General features: G+C 44.3%; 2 protein-coding genes across 2 annotated transcripts; both read left to right on the top strand.

Moving 5' to 3' along the window:
• The first annotated feature begins 452 nt into the window (after positions 1-452).
• LOC148526762 (interferon-inducible GTPase 5-like) lies at positions 453-17,214 on the top strand. Its single transcript, XM_088469855.1, has 2 exons — positions 453-532; positions 14,732-17,214. The coding sequence occupies exon 2, from the start codon at positions 14,745-14,747 to the stop codon at positions 15,951-15,953; it is 1,209 nt and encodes a 402-aa protein (XP_088325981.1). The 5' UTR covers positions 453-532; positions 14,732-14,744; the 3' UTR covers positions 15,954-17,214.
• LOC148526763 (interferon-gamma-inducible GTPase 10-like) lies at positions 6,060-10,452 on the top strand. The gene is made up of 2 exons (XM_088469854.1): positions 6,060-6,264; positions 9,932-10,452. The coding sequence occupies exons 1-2, from the start codon at positions 6,069-6,071 to the stop codon at positions 10,450-10,452; spliced, it is 717 nt and encodes a 238-aa protein (XP_088325980.1). The 5' UTR covers positions 6,060-6,068.
• Positions 17,215-18,368: the final 1,154 nt, after the last annotated feature.

Genomic DNA, 18,368 nt, shown 5'->3' with positions numbered 1-18,368 from the left:
AACTATTTGTCCATTCACATCAGTCCCTGCCCCAGTGAGAAGAAATCGGAGCATCTGGAGGAAACAAACGCAAGCATGTGGAGAACATACAAACTCCACACAGTTAGAGCCATGGTTGGGAATTGAACCCAAGACCTCATTTCAGTGAGGTAGCACTGCTGACCATTACACCATCATTGCTGCCTGAAATTAATAATTTTTTGTTCAAACACGAAAAAAAAAAACATAGCTATTACTGAATAAAATATTAATATTTTGTAAATTAAGTCTCACGTAATCCCTGCGCTAAAATATAAATAATAATGTTATTGTTCTGGGTGTAATGTAATCAGACAGCAGCTGAAGGGGTTAACTTCCAGCTGAATCTCCAGTTCCTGGTATGGAATGTGACAGAGGGGAAAATCCATTGGTTGTTACTGTGTGATCCGGCTGCAACTTTCACTTTCTGATTCCTTACCTCAGACAGGAAACAGATCTCTCTCTATATATAAATAAAAGAGACCTCAGGAACGCACAGTGCGGCCGCTGGAAGGTAACGAGTTTTGTTTCCTAATATATTACTACTTATTTATTGTATTATATGAAGAGTTACAGTGAGACTTATGTTCCAAAGAGGCTGCTGCATGTACTTTAATGTCTGCTGACTATTTATGAGGCTTTTTTCCGTTAGTGTAGTGTTTGTAACATTGGCGTAACTACCATAGATGTGAGGGGTGCAGCTGGTATGGGGCCCAGAGCTGAGGGGGGCCCATCTTCCGTGTTAAAGTTACATGTGTTATATACATTTTTCACCATTGGATGGTACTTAGGGGCCCTTACAAACTATTTCTACGAGGCCTTCAAATACCTAGTAACGCCCCTGTTTGTAAATACTGAACATTGCATAATTTTCCTGCACAGATCTTTCAGGAGAGTTCTGTTTATGGTTATGTTATGTATGTAAAGCTTTCCTGCTGTCTTTAGAGCCTGAGGCAGGCTGTGTATAAAGGGCACCTTCACAACCTCTATGTGCCTCCCCTCCCAAATGTAACATTTAAGACACTTGTCCGACTCTTTAAATGCTGCAGACTTTTTGGAAACTGGGTGAGGCTATACAAAATAATGGTGATGGTATGCAGATAGTAACAACCACTGTCTATAAGGGCTCACAGTATAAACTGGCTCCAAGGTCACCTGCTCTGTGAGCATCTAGTAGTTCAGGATATCTATTATCTCCTCGGTATATTTTAATAAAGGACAAATTTATAATACTAAAGAAAACTAAATTGTAAAGAATATTATACATCGCATAAAAGCACGCTTAGAAATGCCGTGCCCACCATGACAAGTGAGCACAGCGCCCGGTCACTGCTGCTCTTCCATGCGGGAACAAAGGGCCTGATTCAGGACGTTAATACGATCGCAGCTGTGATTTTGTAAGGAATGCAGCTGCAAAAATTATGCTAATCGTTCAAAAGATCACCCTAGCCTAGCGACGCCCACTGCTGCCTTCTTACCTGAGTGCAATGTCGCTTACCGGTGTAAATATTGGTAACACTGACGCACATCGAGCGGCCATCTTGCCCTTGCAGCCGTAGACTCAGTTGCTCTCCTGACACGCAGAGGGCTCATGCTGCATAGGAGATTGCAGTGGCTAATTTACAGTATGCACGCCCATGAAACCGTGTTTTTCCGGTCAGACACACCTGCGTTTTTCCGACCACCTCCCCGTTACCTCCCCCAAATGCTGATGTCACTTTGCGATGGGATCCTCTGTGCAGCCATAATCGCAAGGCGAACGTTGCGCAATGCAGTGAACCTTATACGCATGCGCAATGGCAAACAATTGCTCGATCTGCGTGAAAATCGCTTTATCGTCCATCTCTGATCAGGCCCATACAGTACTTCTCAACCTTCCTTCCTGACTGTACCTAGAAAGGGGACCGCAATGCACGGGTAGGCTCAAACACCTTCTGAATACAAGTAAACAGTGTTAAAAATACATTCAAAAACATTTTGTCATGTATTTGAAATCAATGTACAGACTTACATATTCCCATCAGCAGCGCTGTGTAGGCTTCTGCTGCATATTTCACCTTATAAACAATGCAAATCACCTGTAGGACAAGACTTTTTTTATTATTATTATTATTAGGGATGTGCAGGCTCGGATAGGTTCGAGTTTGCACGTGGAGTTCGGATTTTTCCCTCCAAAAAAACGGAACTCAGAACGAGGCAAAACGTCATCTTACATGGACGAACATCATCATTCCTGGACAAAAGACCAGGAATGATGATGTTCGTCCATGTAAGATGACGTTTTGCCTCGTTCTGAGTTCCGTTTTTTTGGAGGGAAAAATCCGAACTCCACGTGCAAACTCGAACCTATCCGAGCCTGCACATCCCTAATTATTATTGCAAAACTGTGCTGGGGGCATGGGACTCTGGACCCTCTCCTAAAGGAGAAGTGCCACATTTCTCCCCTTCACCTCGGAGCCAGAAGGCCCCATTGAGGGGAAAAGGAATCTCAGGGTCCCCCTTCGCTGAAGCTAGGGGAGACCCCTGCACATTCCCGACATCTGGAGCCACTCCTTATACTGTCCTCTCTCTTCTTATACTGTCCTCTCACTCCTTGCACTGTCCGCTCACTCCTTGCACTGTCCTCTCACTCCTTGCACTGTCCGCTCACTCCTTGCACTGTCCGCTCACTCCTTGCACTGTCCGCTCACTCCTTGCACTGTCCGCTCACTCCTTGCACTGTCCGCTCACTCCTTGCACTGTCCGCTCACTCCTTGCACTGTCCTCATTTAGCTGTCCTCTCACTCCTTGCACTCTCCATCTCTTATTTCACTGTTGTCTCTCTCCTTGCACTGCCTCCTGTTTGTCTTCCTTCCACCTCTATCCCCTACATCCACATTCTACTCTGGACCAGTGTCCTGGTGAATGAGCTGCAGGAGAGCTTTGTGCTGTGGATGTGCGTAGTGTGAGCTCTGCCAGTTGTGCTCTGTGAACATTACCTGAGTGTCAGACAGAGAAGATGTTTGTTTTCCATCTGGGCAACATGTCCCCTCAGTCTCTAAAGCTTTATCCCCAGTCAGAGCATGAATATGAGACACAGGAGCCTATTCATCATCGAAGGCCGTATTTATTTTTTATTTTATTAATTATACTTTATTTTATCACTGATTAGAACTGAAGGCCAAAGTCTGGTAGAGACTGGCCAGGTGAAATAGTATGTTATCCCCTACCACTCCAGACCAATATCATGGGAGAAGCTGAGTATTGTATATAAGACAAAGGTCCTAATTATCAAAATGAACCCAATTCTGGAGATAAACAACAATATAAAATATAAATGATAAAAAAAAATCTAGTTGCATCACAATTTATCAATGTTATCAAAACAGGACAATACCAGCAAAAAAGTGGATGTCCCGACAAGTTGGTTATCTTCCATAGCTCGTTGTCATTTTGACAAACTTTTCACTAATATCTTTTTTGAACTAGCGAAACGTGTGTCGGGATGCACACTGTCCGTGTGTTTCCACTTTTTTAGACTATGCATGAATTACCAATAACTGCGGGGAGATTGGAGGCAAAAAAATAATAAGAGCAGTGTTTGTCGGATGGGGAGAGTAATGAGTGAGAACAGAGAACACTGGATGACATGATCATCACAGGTAGGCATAATAGAGGGAACAATGATGGTGCGTTGGCTTGCTATAGCAGCTGTCTTATCACTCACTATTGATTACAAGGGGTAATAGGAACCCTTAGAAATAGTGTAAACGTGAGAACAGTGTGAGGTAAGATTTTCCAAAAACAAAAATTGAACCTTAATGATTCCGGCACATAGGGAATTACATAACCTTGTTGCGTTAAACTGGGAAATATTAATTATAGGAAACCATCACAGGGATTAGACGACCGATGGTGAGAATTAATACTGCATTGGACGCAGTGGAGAAGCAAAAAGAATGCTAGTGTTGCAGGATGGCTCTGTAGGCTAATTACGCCCATGGTATTGCAGATCCGAGTGCTGCGTCCGAAGACAGTGACAGTTAGGAGATGATTGGTTGATACTTTTATCTCTGTCCACTTTATCTCTCTACAAGTTTTGTAGATTATAGATGTTGCCCATAGCAGCCAATCAGATTCTACCTATCATTTATCTAGCACCTTCTAGAAGATAATAGCTAGTATCTGATTGGTTGCTATGGGCAACACCTCCATTTCTAAAAACCTACACTTTAGTAACTATACCCCCAAGGCTTAGTACATAGATCCCTATGTCACCGAACATCTCAAGAATAAGGCTTTTTGGTATATTAGTTGTAGGGATTTTGAGGGACCCAATTCAGAAATATATAAAACTATTTGATAACAGAATCAGCTTGGTTTTATGAAGGACATGTCAAACCTAAACATTATGATGATTTAAAGCAAAATTGCCAACAGTCACACTGGGAGGTTTATTTATGTATTTATCTGAAATTTATGTTTGAATTTAATTATTATTTTTTTACTAAGCAGCTATGAAATACAGTAGTTACTTACTACTTTCCAGGTCCCCGACAATAGTGACCAGCCTAAGTAACAGGTGTCCAGTGTTCAATATGAAATATCTTAATTAGTTTATTCAAATATTTTCCCCTATGGCCACATTTGCTTTAGAAAGAGAGAGAGATTTAGTTCCCTTTTGTACTGTCATTATTGCACATGCTTTTTCTCCCTATGGGGTCTAGTTACTAAGCAGTGTTAGGAGACAGAGTGAAAAGTGATAAGGTACCAGCCAATCAGCTCCTAACTGTCATTTTTCAAACACAGCCTGTGAGATGGCAGTTAGGAGCTGATTGGCTGGTACTTTATCACTTTTCACTCTGACTCCTAACACTGCTTAGTAAATAGACCCCTATATACTGTAAGGGTACAGTATATCTACATTGATTGATTGTCATGCAGTCACTATGTTAACATAAAAAATTTCGACAATCGTTATGTCAACACCACACAATGTAGACAGTTATGATATTGACAATTCTGCAGAATGTTGATGTTAGGTTTACGCTGTGGGAGGGGAAGGTTAGGGTTGAGCTGCAAGAGCGGAGGGTAACACCCCTTTTACACCTAAATTCCGGGTCTGACCCGCAGTTGGAACAGGGTTCCAATCCGGATCAGACCCAGAATTTAGCCGGTGCCGACCCAGGACATTCCAGAGTCGGCGGCTTTCACACCGGAGTCGGGTCTGCATAGACCCGGCTTTTCCGGCATTGAAGTGGACGCTTGGAGATGACGTCATCTCCAAGCGCCACTGATGCCGGACCAATCGGCCGGCATGCGGCGCACTCCAGGTCATCGTGACCCAGGTCGCGCCGTTCACACTGCAGGGTTTCACGGGTTACTTCCATGTTAAACCCTGCTAATTACCTGGGTTGGATTGCCGGGTCACTCGACTCGACTCGAAACGAATACTCTCCCCTTTTACACCAGGGAGCTGCCCGGGTTAACCCTGCAATAATCCGGGTTTTAGCTTCGGTGTAAAAGGGGTGTAAGATTGCAGGAGGGGAGGGGAGGCTGCAGATAGGGAGTGTAAGGCTGCAGGAGGGGAGGGGTAGGCTACAGGAGGGGAGGGTTAAGCTTAGGATGGGGGTACAGTACTCACGCTGGATCAGATGACCCCTGGAACAGATGACCGCCGGACCCATGAGACCCCGCTGCATTGCTAGAACCACCAAAGCTGCTACCAGGGAAGTGATCACGGCACTGCTGGTACTCACAGGTCTGTAGACATTCTAATCATGTCTAATCATTTCATCAGTGTGGACATGATAAATATCGACAAACTAACCCAACCAGTGTGATCACATATAAGCAGAAGCAGTGTTCAATGATGAAGTCAAAGTGAGTTGTTTAACAAAGGTGACATAATAAAACCGGGGCTTTATAATGCAAATAATACATTTCAATGCTCTTTGATTGGAGGATATGTTGTTAAATGAGGGTGTAATAAGTCTCAGTACAGCACTGCACATACATGTACTGATATTAGCTGTCTTCCTTTTCTCCAGCAGTGTAAATCATATGATAGCATGTATACTGATGCCATATTTGGGGCTTTGTCTGAAGATGAGTTACAGGACCTTATACAAGCGCTACATGAGAGCACATTGTGCGACACCGCTGAGAGGAATAGCCAATCGGTACAGGACGTTCAGAATCCCATAATAAACATTGCAGTAACCGGAGAATCAGGATCTGGAAAATCCACTTTAGTAAATACTAGGGGTGTGCACCGGCCACTTTTCGTGTTTTGTGTTTTGGTTTTGGATCTGGATCTTTCTTCGTGTTTTGGATCTGGATTGGTTTTGCCAAAACCACCCTTCCGTGTTTTGGGTTCTGGGTTTTGTGTTTTGGATCTGTATTTTTTTGAAAAAAAGCATAAAAACAGCTAAAATCACAGAATTTGTAGGTTTTTCTGCTCCTATGCTATTATTAACCTCAATAACCTTAATTTCCACTCATTTCCAGTCTATTCTGAATACCTCACACCTCACAATAGTGTTTTTATGTCCAAAAGGTTGCACCGAGGTAGCTGGATGACTATGCTAAGCGACACGAGTGGGCGGCACAAACACGTGACCCATCTAGGCGTGAAACTGCAGTGGCAGACAGGATGGCATTGAAAAACTAGGCCCCAAACTGTACATAATGCAAAGAAAAAAAAGAGGTGCAAGATGGAATTGTCCTTGGGCCCTCCCACCCACCCTTATGTTGTATAAACAGGACATGCACACTTTAACAAACCAATCATTTCAGCGCCAGGGTCTGCCACACAACTGTGGCTGAAATGATTGGTTCGTTTGGGCCCCCACAAAACAAGCTGGCAATTAATCTGTCCCTGCACAAACTGGCTCTACGGAGGCAAGAAGTCGTCCTCATCCTCCTCATCCACAGATTCCTCACCCTCTTCAGTGTTATGTACATCCTCATCCTCACAGAGTATTAATTCGTCCCTGCTGGAACCACAGGTCCCTCTGTACGTTCTGGAGGCTGGTCTCCCTGGAAGAGTTGATCATTCATTTTATGAACATCATCTTCTCCACATTTTGTGGAAGCAACCTCCTACGCCTTTCGCTAACAAGGTTCCCAGCTGCACTAAACACTCTTTCGGAGTACACACTGGAGGGGGGGCAACTCAGGTAAAATAGAGCCAGTTTGTACAGGGACCTTCAAATTGCTTCTTTTTCCTGCCAGTACAGGTACGGACTGTCTGACATGCCTACTTGGATGCTGTCACCTATGTAATCCTTTAACAGACAGACGCACGCTTGTCGCTGCTGCTTTGAGGATTCAAGTGCGGCTACAGCCCACACAATTCACAAAGACAGAAAAAAAAAAAGAATATTTTTATTGTTTGTGGAGCACACTTTGAGGGTTACACCACCCTCTAACAGACAGACGCACGCTTGTCGCTGCTGCTTTGAGGATGCAAGTGCGGCTACAGCCCACACAATTCACAAAGACAGAAAAAAAAAGAACAATATTTTAATTGTTTGTGTAGCACACTTTGAGGGTGTCACCACCCTTTAACAGACAGACGCACGCTTGTCGCTGCTGCTTTAAGGATGCAGGTGCGGCTACAGCCCACACATTTCACAAAGACAGAAAAAAAAAGAACAATATTTTAATTGTTTGTGTAGCACACTTTGAGGGTGTCACCACCCTTTAACAGACAGACGCACGCTTGTCGCTGCTGCTTTGAGGATGCAGGTGGAATCTAGACGGGATTTGGAACCGAGGACACACTACCTCCATCAATTGTCTAAATCCCACTGCACTAATGTCGGATACCGGACGCACGTCTAACACCAACATAGCAGTCAAGGCCTCAGTTATACGTTTTGCTTCAGGATGACTGCTGTCGTACTTCATCCTCATCGCTAGGGACTGTTGGAGGGTCAATTGTTTAGTAAAAGTAGTGATGTTCCTACTTCCTCTCTGGGATGATGAACAACTCCCAGCAGCAGCAACAGCACTAGTAGGAAGTGGTTCTTGATCTTTCCCTATTTTATTTTTATCAGAGAAAGTTTGGTCCTCCATTTATGTTATATTGATATATATACGTGCGGCTAAAGCGCACACAAACACAGAAAATATTTTTTTATTTTTGCTGGAGAGTAGTACACTTTGTGGGTTACACCACCCTTTAAGAAATGAGCCAGCCGGCTCTTTACTTATGGGACACAGGCGCACGCTTGGCGCTGCTCCTTTGTTGATGCACGTGCAGCCACAGTGCACACAAGTCACAAACACAGAAAATATATATTTTTTTGGTTTGGAGTGTACTTTGGGGGTTACAGAACCCTTTAACGGTCAAGCCAACCGGCCCTTTACTTATGACACAGGCGCACGCTTGGCACTACTTTGTTGATGCACGTGCGGCTACTGCGCACACAATTCACAAACACAGAAAATAATTTTTTTTTGGTTTGGACTGGAGTGTACTTTGGGGGTTACAGCACCCTTTAACGGTCAAGCCAGCTGGCCCTTTACTTATGACACAGGCGCACGCTTGGCACTACTTTGTTGATGCACATGCGGCTACTGCGCACACAATTCACAAACACAGAAAATAATTTTTTTTTTGGTTTGGACTGGAGTGTACTTTCGGGGGTTACAGCACCCTTAACGGTCAAGCCAGCCGGCCCTTTACTTATGACACAGGCGCACGCTTGGCACTACTTTGTTGATGCACGTGCGGCTACTGCGCACACAATTCACAAACACAGAAAATAATTTTTTTTTTGGTTTGGACTGGAGTGTACTTTCGGGGGTTACAGCACCCTTAACGGTCAAGCCAGCCGGCCCTTTACTTATGACACAGGCGCACGCTTGGCACTACTTTGTTGATGCACGTGCGGCTACTGCGCACACAATTCACAAACACAGAAAATATTTTTTTTTTTGGTTTGGACTGGAGTGTACTTTCGGGGGTTACAGCACCCTTAACGGTCAAGCCAGCCGGCCCTTTACTTATGACACAGGCGCACGCTTGGCACTACTTTGTTGATGCACGTGCGGCTACTGCGCACACAATTCACAAACACAGAAAATAATTTTTTTTTTGGTTTGGACTGGAGTGTACTTTCGGGGGTTACAGCACCCTTAACGGTCAAGCCAGCCGGCCCTTTACTTATGACACAGGCGCACGCTTGGCACTACTTTGTTGATGCACGTGCGGCTACTGCGCACACAATTCACAAACACAGAAAATAATTTTTTTTTGGTTTGGACTGGAGTGTACTTTCGGGGGTTACAGCACCCTTTAACGGTCAAGCCAGCCGGCCCTTTACTTATGACACAGGTGCACGCTTGGCACTACTTTGTTGATGCACGTGCGGCTACTGCGCACACAATTCACAAACACAGAAAATATATTATATTTTTAGCACTTGGGGGGAGCACCCCTGATGGACAGAGCACCCCCTGGACAACACTACAGCACCTCTTTAGGACTGGGACACTGCACAGGACTTTGGAGTGGACACAGCCCCTATGGAGAACTGACTGCACAACACAGTCCAGCCAGCCCCTATGGACTTTGAAGTAGTGGACACCGCCCCTATTAACAACAGCAGCACAGCACAACACAGCCAGCCCCTATGGACTTTGAAGTAGTGGACAACAGCAGCACTACACTACACTACACTACACAGCCCTTACTCCCACCCTCCCTCTTCACTGTCCACAGCCGAGTGAGAAAATGGCGCCGACGTGGGTACCTTATATAGGATCCAAAACCCGCGAGACTCGGAAGGCGGGAAGATGACGTTTTGCCTCGATTTCAGAATCCGAGTCAGGCGGGAAAAGTCGAGCCTGACTCGGATCGGACTCGGATCGGGGGGGCTCGGGGGGGTTCGGATTTCAGAAATCCGAACCCGCTCACCCCTAGTAAATACCATCTGTGGCCTGGGAGATGATGAAGAAGGTGCTGCTAGAACAGGAGTGGTGGAGACCACAAAAACAATCAAAGCTTATCCACATCCAAAGCATAGAAACTTGATGTTTTGGGACCTTCCTGGCTCAGGAACTCCCAATTGGACAGCAAGTACCTATCTCCAATCAGTAAGCTGCCATCAGTATGACTTTTTCATTATTGTAGCATCAGAGCGCTTACGACACAATGACATGGAACTGGCCAAGGGGATCTTGTCCATCAGGAAGAAGTTCTTCTACGTGAGGAACAAAGTTGACTCTGACTTGAAAGCGAGCAAAGTCCGCAGACGGAAGAGCTACAATGAAGATAAAATACTGAAAGAAATTCGGGATAATTGCATGAAAGGTCTCGCTGACAATGGACTTGGGCAACCAGGTGTGTTTCTTCTCTCCTGCTTTGAAATGGAAAAGTATGACTATCATCTCTTGGAAGACACCTTGGAAAAAGAACTACTGAGCAAAGAAAAGCCTCAATAATGTTTAAATATAACTCTTGTGTGTACAGTAGCTGTTAGTATGCAACAATAGTGTGTACGCGAGCAGCGGACTTGAGGGGCTGCTGGTTGGCGTCTCAACACAAATCCTGGCGGCTGCAACAATATAAAGCTTTTGCACAACCGTTGCGTATGGTATGGGATCGCAGCCACACATGCATTGACGTCCACCTCTTCCCTAAATTGGTGGGGACATTAGTATTTGTCCAAATACCTCACCCATTCTTGGATTCCCTAATTGATAATAAGCAAATTTATTATTTTTAAACTGTTGTATGTATTCAAATTGTTATTAAAACTGATTTATATAAATGTTTGAGAATTCAATAAACCTTTTGTATCGACTTTCACTCTCCTCCTTCCATTTCTCTTGATATTTTCTGGAACACCATTGACTTAGAACTGTTAGGGAATTTCATGTTTAAGTATTTTTAGCCATCAAAGTGATACTGTAAATGCAAATAAAAACATTGATGGTGATGTACAGTACTTTAGTAAAATATTATTTTGTTGGTTGCCAAGACACACTGGGACATGTAGTGCAATATATGTATGATTATCTTACTGTATCTTAATTCATTACCCTGACTTCCACTAAACAAGGGGGAATGGTATGAACCACAGTATCTGGACTGATTTATAATTTGCTGTATTCAGAAGAATTTCAGAATCGGCTTACGGTTATTGATTTTTTTCAAGGATACTTACTGTCAGTAATTACAAGCATCGGCAATCTTGTGATTGTCTGGTATGAATGGATTGTCTCCCCAGCAATAATGTGACGTATGTAATTTTTTTAATGAATTTCCTCGTTAGTTTGGACTATGACAGATCTAGAAGGTTTTTTATTTTTTAAAATGTGGGGAACAAGTGTGTTGTGGAGTATTTTATTCAACTACACCTTATTTTTAAAGGTGTGTGTGTGTGTGTGTGTTTTACTATTTTAGTTGCACGATTAAGTCATTTAGGGAAGACTTATACATTACGCTGGGATGCTTGGGGTAGCAAAATTACCACTCCCGGGGTCAGGGGCATAACTAGAACTTTGTGAGCCCCATAGCAAAATTCTTAAGGGGCCCCCAACTCAGGTCTCAACCAGAGTGTATACATATATGTACACGTATATACATATATATATATATATATATATATATATATATATGTATATACAAATATATATATATTAGCTCCCCTCACCTCATAGCACCTCACTCTCCTCACCCTTTAGCACCTCACTCCCCTCACCTCATAGCACCTCTCACTCCCCTCAACTTGTAGCATCTCACACCCCTCACTCCCCCTGTAGCACGTCTCACTCCCCCTGTAGCACGTCTCACTCCCCCTGTAGCACGTCTCACTCCCCCTGTAGCACGTCTCACTCCCCCTGTAGCACGTCTCACTCCCCCTGTAGCACGTCTCACTTCCCCTGTAGCACCTCACCCCCTTATAGCACCTGTCACTCCCCCTGTAGCATTTCACCCCCCCGTAGTACCTGTCACTCCCCCCGTAGTACCTGTCACTCCCCCCGTAGCACCTGTCACTCCCCCTGTAGCACCTGTCACTCCCCCTGTAGCACCTGTCACTCCCCCTGTAGCACCTGTCACTCCCCCTGTAGCACCTGTCACTCCCCCTGTAGCACGTCTCACTCCCCCTGTAGCACGTCTCACTCCCCCTGTAGCACGTCTCACTCCCCCTGTAGCACATCTCACTCCCCCTGTAGCACGTCTCACTCCCCCTGTAGCACGTCTCACTTCCCCTGTAGCACCTCACCCCCTTATAGCACCTGTCACTCCCCCTGTAGCATTTCACCCCCCTGTAGTACCTGTCACTCCCCCCGTAGTACCTGTCACTCCCCCCGTAGTACCTGTCACTCCCCCCGTAGTACCTGTCACTCCCCCCGTAGTACCTGTCACTCCCCCCGTAGCACCTGTCACTCCCCCCGTAGCACCTGTCACTCCCCCCGTAGCACCTGTCACTCCCCCCGTAGCACCTGTCACTCCCCCCGTAGCACCTGTCACTCCCCCCGTAGCACCTGTCACTTCCCCTGTAGCACTTCACCCCCCCTGTAGCACTTCACCCCCCTGTAGCACCTGTCACTTCCCCCGTAGCACCTGTCACTTCCCCCGTAGCACCTGTCACTTCCCCCGTAGCACCTCACCCCACTATAGCACCTGTCACTCCCCCTGTAGCACCTCTCCCCCCTATAGCACCTGTCACTCCCCCTGTAGCATTTCACCCCCCTGTAGTACCTGTCACTCCCCCCGTAGTACCTGTCACTCCCCCCGTAGCACCTGTCACTCCCCCCGTAGCACCTGTCACTCCCCCCGTAGCACCTGTCACTCCCCCCGTAGTACCTGTCACTCCCCCCGTAGTACCTGTCACTCCCCCCGTAGCACCTGTCACTCCCCCCGTAGCACCTGTCACTCCCCCCGTAGCACCTGTCACTCCCCCCGTAGCACCTGTCACTCCCCCCGTAGCACCTGTCACTCCCCCCGTAGCACCTGTCACTCCCCCCGTAGCACCTGTCACTCCCCCCGTAGCACCTGTCACTTCCCCTGTAGCACTTCACCCCCCCTGTAGCACTTCACCCCCCTGTAGCACCTGTCACTTCCCCCGTAGCACCTGTCACTTCCCCCGTAGCACCTGTCACTTCCCCCGTAGCACCTCACCCCACTATAGCACCTGTCACTCCCCCTGTAGCACCTCTCCCCCCTATAGCACCTGTCACTCCCCCTGTAGCATTTCACCCCCCTGTAGTACCTGTCACTCCCCCCGTAGTACCTGTCACTCCCCCCGTAGCACCTGTCACTCCCCCCGTAGCACCTGTCACTCCCCCCGTAGCACCTGTCACTCCCCCCGTAGCACCTGTCACTCCCCCCGTAGCACCTCACCCCCCTGTAGCACCTGTCACTTCCCCCGTAGCACCTGTCACTTCCCCCGTAGCACCTGTCACTTCCCCCGTAGCACCTCACCCCCCTATAGCACCTGTCACTCCCCCTGTAGCACCTCTCCCCCCTATAGCACCTGTCACTCCCCCTGTAGCACCTGTCACTCCCCCCGTAGCACCTGTCACTCCCCCCGTAGTACCTGTCACTCCCCCCGTAGTACCTGTCACTCCCCCCGTAGCACCTCACCCCCCTATAGCACCTCACCCCCCTATAGCACCTGTCACTCCCCCTGTAGCACTTCACCCCCCGTAGCACCTGTCACTCCCCCTGTAGCACCTGTCACTCCCCCTGTAGCACCTCACCCCCCTATAACACCTGTCACTCCCCCTGTAGCACCTCACTGACTCCCCTCAATCACCCGAGGAAGGGGAGTTCAATGTATTATGCGGGACAGTCTGGCCGGCACTGGGGGCATCAGCAGCGCTGCAGCGGGGCTCGGGATGGCGTGTGTCCCTTCTGTGACTGACCGTCAGCAGCGGGGGCAGGGAGACTTGGGCCGCACTGAGGGAGGGAGGGGGGCCCGGGGGACAGGGTTGTACTCACCGCATTAGGCTGTCAGCAGACTCTCCAGCTGCATCTCCTTCCTGCGCTGCTTCCTGTTGCGGCTCTTCACAGTAGTACAGGACTCGAAGGCAGTGTGTCGGCGTAACTACAGAGGGCGCAGCAGAGCCAGATTAAATATATTTTATATTGAAAAGTGAAATTTGCTTGCTAGAATTCGGGAACCCCCTAGCGGTGGGCCCCATAGCAACTGCACCCCCTGTAGTTACGTCACTGCCAGGGGTCATATTCTTGTAATGTACAGGACTACCAAGGAGGTTGGGAAAAGCTCTAGAACTTTTTATAGCCTTTGCTGGTTTTGTTGCAACCCCCACCCAGAGAAATGCCATGATTTTAGTTTCCCATTTGTAGAGGAAAACAGACCAGGTTTTCCATAGCTAGTTCAGTATATGCGGAAACCGTCACCCTTTATTTTTACTTATATTAACACTATAAACTATGTATGGACAGTGTCTTGTTACAGTTGTTGTCTGCCTTCAACTTCATTGGAGAATGGGTCCTATTAAAGTATAGGACGATTAATTATTTTATTCATTTTTTTTTTTTTTACTGGGAGTCCTTTTTATAACACCTATTAATTGCTGCTAAAAAAAACTTTGTAAACTATTCCCTTTTTTAAATTAATATCCAGCAAAATTATCCTACAAGGTCATATAATATAAATATGAAAGATGTAAATAATTTTTTTGTGGCATTTCCTTATATTTAAGTGCATTTATCCTCACACAGAAATTCTTTCTCATTTTCATTTAGGGAACAGTTTGAAATGGATTTTTATGAACCTTTTCACATCATCTCCGATGAGGAAGTGCAGGAAATTAACTCTGCTCTAGAAGAAGGTGATCTCTGCAAAGCAACTGAAAGACTCAGTGAGTCCCTGAATGAGATAGAAAATGCCCCATTAAACATTGCAATTACAGGAGAATCGGGATCAGGAAAATCGACTTTTGTTAATGCCATCCGTGGCATGGATGATGAAGAAGAAGGGGCTGCTAAAACAGGTGTGGTGGAGACCACGAAAGAGCCAATAGCTTATTCACATCCACAGTATAATAACGTGACCTTTTGGGATCTTCCCGGGATAGGAACCCCAAATTTTAATCCAAGCGTTTATCTTCAGTCAGTTGAGTTCAGTCGATATGACTTTTTCATTATCATGTCATCGGAACGCTTCAGACACAATGACATGCTGCTGGCAAAGGAGATCCAGACCATGGGGAAGAAATTCTACTTTGTGAGATCAAAGGTTGACTCTGACTTGAATGCCTCTAAAATACGTAGGAAGAAGACATACAATGAGGAGAACATATTGGAAGAGATTCGGCAGAACTGCATTGACAGTCTCCATGATGGAGGAATTAATGATCCACACGTCTTTCTCCTCTCCCTCCTGGAACTAGACAAGTATGACTTTAACCGTATGCAAGAAACTCTACAACAGGAGCTTCCAAGTCATAAGAGACATATATTCCTGCTGTGTCTGCCCAACATATCTCTACCAATCCTAGAAAGGAAAAGAAAGGCATTGAAGAAGGAGATCTGGAAATGGGCCTTAGTGTCTTGTGCAGTTGCTACAGCCCCTGTTCCAGGCCTCTCTGTAGTGTGTGATGTTGGGATCTTAGTGAAAGAAATGATAAAGTATCAGAAAGCTTTTGGCCTGGATCAATATTCTCTCCAGAAGTTGGCCAACAAATTTGGGAAGGATGTTAGTGAGTTGAAGTCTGTCATCAAGTCCCCTTTAGTTATTCAAGAGATAAATAAAGAGCTTGTCACTACTCTTTTAACCAGAGGAGTAACTGGGGTACTTATGGCAGTAGAATATGCAGCCAGCAACATCCCAGTCATTGGCACTATGGCAGCAGGGAGCATCTCATTTGGTACCACTTACTGGATGCTTTGTGGCTTTCTAAAAGAGATTGCGGAGGATGCAGTTCGGGTTGTCAGGAAGGCTTTAGATTCTTCTGTAGATATGTAGATATATATATGAGAGAGAGAGAGAGTGGTGGGGTCACAGGGTTCTGTGTTAAAAAGTTAATAAGCTTGTTAGGTTAAAACTATTTCAATCCCCCAATAAATTGAAGATACAACTTTTATTGGAATTGCAGAATTGTTCTACATGAGAAATCATATGTAATAAAAGTGTGTGCGTCGCAGACATCATGTCTATCAGATGTCATCAGAGATACTAAACATGAAATACATGAGTACCAGTCGCCAACACCATGCAAAGGATCCGAGCTGACACAGACATCCAATCTCCCTCCGCAGGCTACCTTCGAGTAAGGAAGATGGACAACAGACCCATGAGACTCTCGTGACACTGGCACGAGACAGATGATTTCACTGTGATAACAAGGTCCCCACCCAGAAACACGCATTTCATGGAAATTATGGTCCATCGACAGACTCACAATATACAACCTTTATTAGTTTAAATATAATGTATTATTCTGCTAAAAACTATCTGTATTATTGCGAAATATGCTGTTGTCTAGCACCTATAAATCAGGTATTTATGTAAAATAAAACACATTGATATACTGTACATAGTCAGATTGAAAAAAAATCTAGCACTCTGTCAATGAAACAGTCTTTAAACAGATATTACATGTCATAGTAAAGTGTTGATATCTTGAATATTGTATTATTAACGTTGTTATATTTAGAAATTCCTGCTGCAACATATTGTGCAGTGTTGATTGGTTATATGTATTGCTTTGACTATAATCAAGCCTGAGGGTCCAGAGTGGACAGCGAGGCCTCAACTTTGGGTTTCAACTTCCAGCATTGGGAATGTGCTGTTGAGAATTAAGGTGTCCTATGCATTTCATCTGACCAAGTTCAGACTTCTTCAGGGATAATGATGAGTGGATTGAGAATGAGATTGCTGCTTTTTTAAATATTTAATTCAATGAATAGAGCTTGTAAACAGAGATATCTATCACTTAACACATTTCAGGCATAATGGATGCCTAAATCTCCATCTGTAGTTCACTGAAAGAACAATCCATTATGATATATATTGAAAAATATATATATACTGTGTTTTACTTGGAAAAATTTTTTAAATGTGTTTAATTACAAATATTAAAATTATTTAATATTCTTTTTATGGTATTTCATAACAAAAGTCGATCAAAATAAAATTATAAAAATTGTTTAAAATCAAATTTTATTACAAAAAGCTGATATTTCTCTTCAGATTATAACAAGTGAAAAGATGGATGAGTTTATAAAAAAAAATATATCAATAAAATTACTGTTTTGTTCATTTTGTGTCTGGCATGTAAGTAAAAATAAATAAAAATGTTTGAAATAGATGTGCACATACATACATACTTATTTCTTAAAAGGATCTGATAACGCTGGAATATGTGGCCGTACATATTCCTTCAGCAATTCACGAATACATGCATGCTTATGTTTTCATTATTATTTTCATTGCAATTAAGAGTACATAGAAATGGTTCAGAATATATATTAATTGTAAGTTGCGGAGGACCGTCACGTATCAAATGGCCTCAGGCCTAGAGATAAGGTTTACCCTTTCTCTAAAGTAGGCAGGTGTGTCTGAAGCAACAGTTATTATTGGTTAATATTGTATAATCTAAAGGTATAGGTGTTATTACAGAAATAGGTATACATTAGAACTTATGAAAACCATTTCTTCTCTAGCAAGATAGAATAATGGGTTAGTTGAAAATGAACAGACTAGGAGACAGTAGGTCCCAGATCCGTATAAACAAAAAGGGAGCTAATCGGGATAGCCTTGGCCTATAAGCGATCACCAGTATTTTGAGAACATAGAAAGGAGATTATAGGTTTTGTTATGATTAAAACATATAATCAGTGAAATGTTCAGTGTGCAATGAATATTGAATTAATTAATTAATTAATATTTGTCATTTTAGAATATGTCAGTAGCAGAAGGGGGAAAAAGTATAAAAGATTGATCAAATAGGGGAGGGGGCGGTCAGTCGGGTTGAGCAGGAGAGATCGTAGGTCGAGAGAGTCGCGGGGCGCTGGGCTGTAAGTATAAACAGGGCTGGCTGTCACCTTGTGAGTCTATGCTAGGCATTACAAATAATCATTTTGTTACTGCTACTGAACTTGTTTTTTATGTTGTAAGTCTGCTTTGACAATAATACAATAATACATGTATAATTAATTTGCTTTTAAGTAAAACATTGTCATTTATTTTAGAGTTGGTATTGGTGTGAATTATTCCATTTCTTATAATAAGAAAGGTTTAAAAATAATATCCAAAACACATCGCGCTATCAGATCTTACACATTATGATAAATATGGTAGGTTATGTCAAAAAATGGAGGCTGTAAAAAATGTTTTTTCATATTATGATTTGTAAATTATTAGAATGCAGAATACCGC

The sequence above is a fragment of the Taudactylus pleione genome, unplaced genomic scaffold, assembly GCF_031769625.1.
Source record: "Taudactylus pleione unplaced genomic scaffold, aTauple2 ptg000094l, whole genome shotgun sequence".
In the NCBI taxonomy this organism is placed as follows: domain Eukaryota; kingdom Metazoa; phylum Chordata; class Amphibia; order Anura; family Myobatrachidae; genus Taudactylus; species Taudactylus pleione.
Note: the sequence above shows the minus strand (reverse complement) of the source record. Positions and strands in the feature narration are given on the sequence as shown.

Bases quoted from the DNA above. Each gene is read 5' to 3' on its own strand.
- LOC148526762 (XM_088469855.1), top strand. From the start codon at position 14,745: ATGGATTTTTATGAACCTTTTCACATCATCTCCGATGAGGAAGTGCAG.
- LOC148526763 (XM_088469854.1), top strand. From the start codon at position 6,069: ATGTATACTGATGCCATATTTGGGGCTTTGTCTGAAGATGAGTTACAG. The intron at 6,265-9,931 runs GTGTGCACCGGC...GCTCACCCCTAG, and splicing joins CACTTTAGTAAATACTAGGG to TAAATACCATCTGTGGCCTG.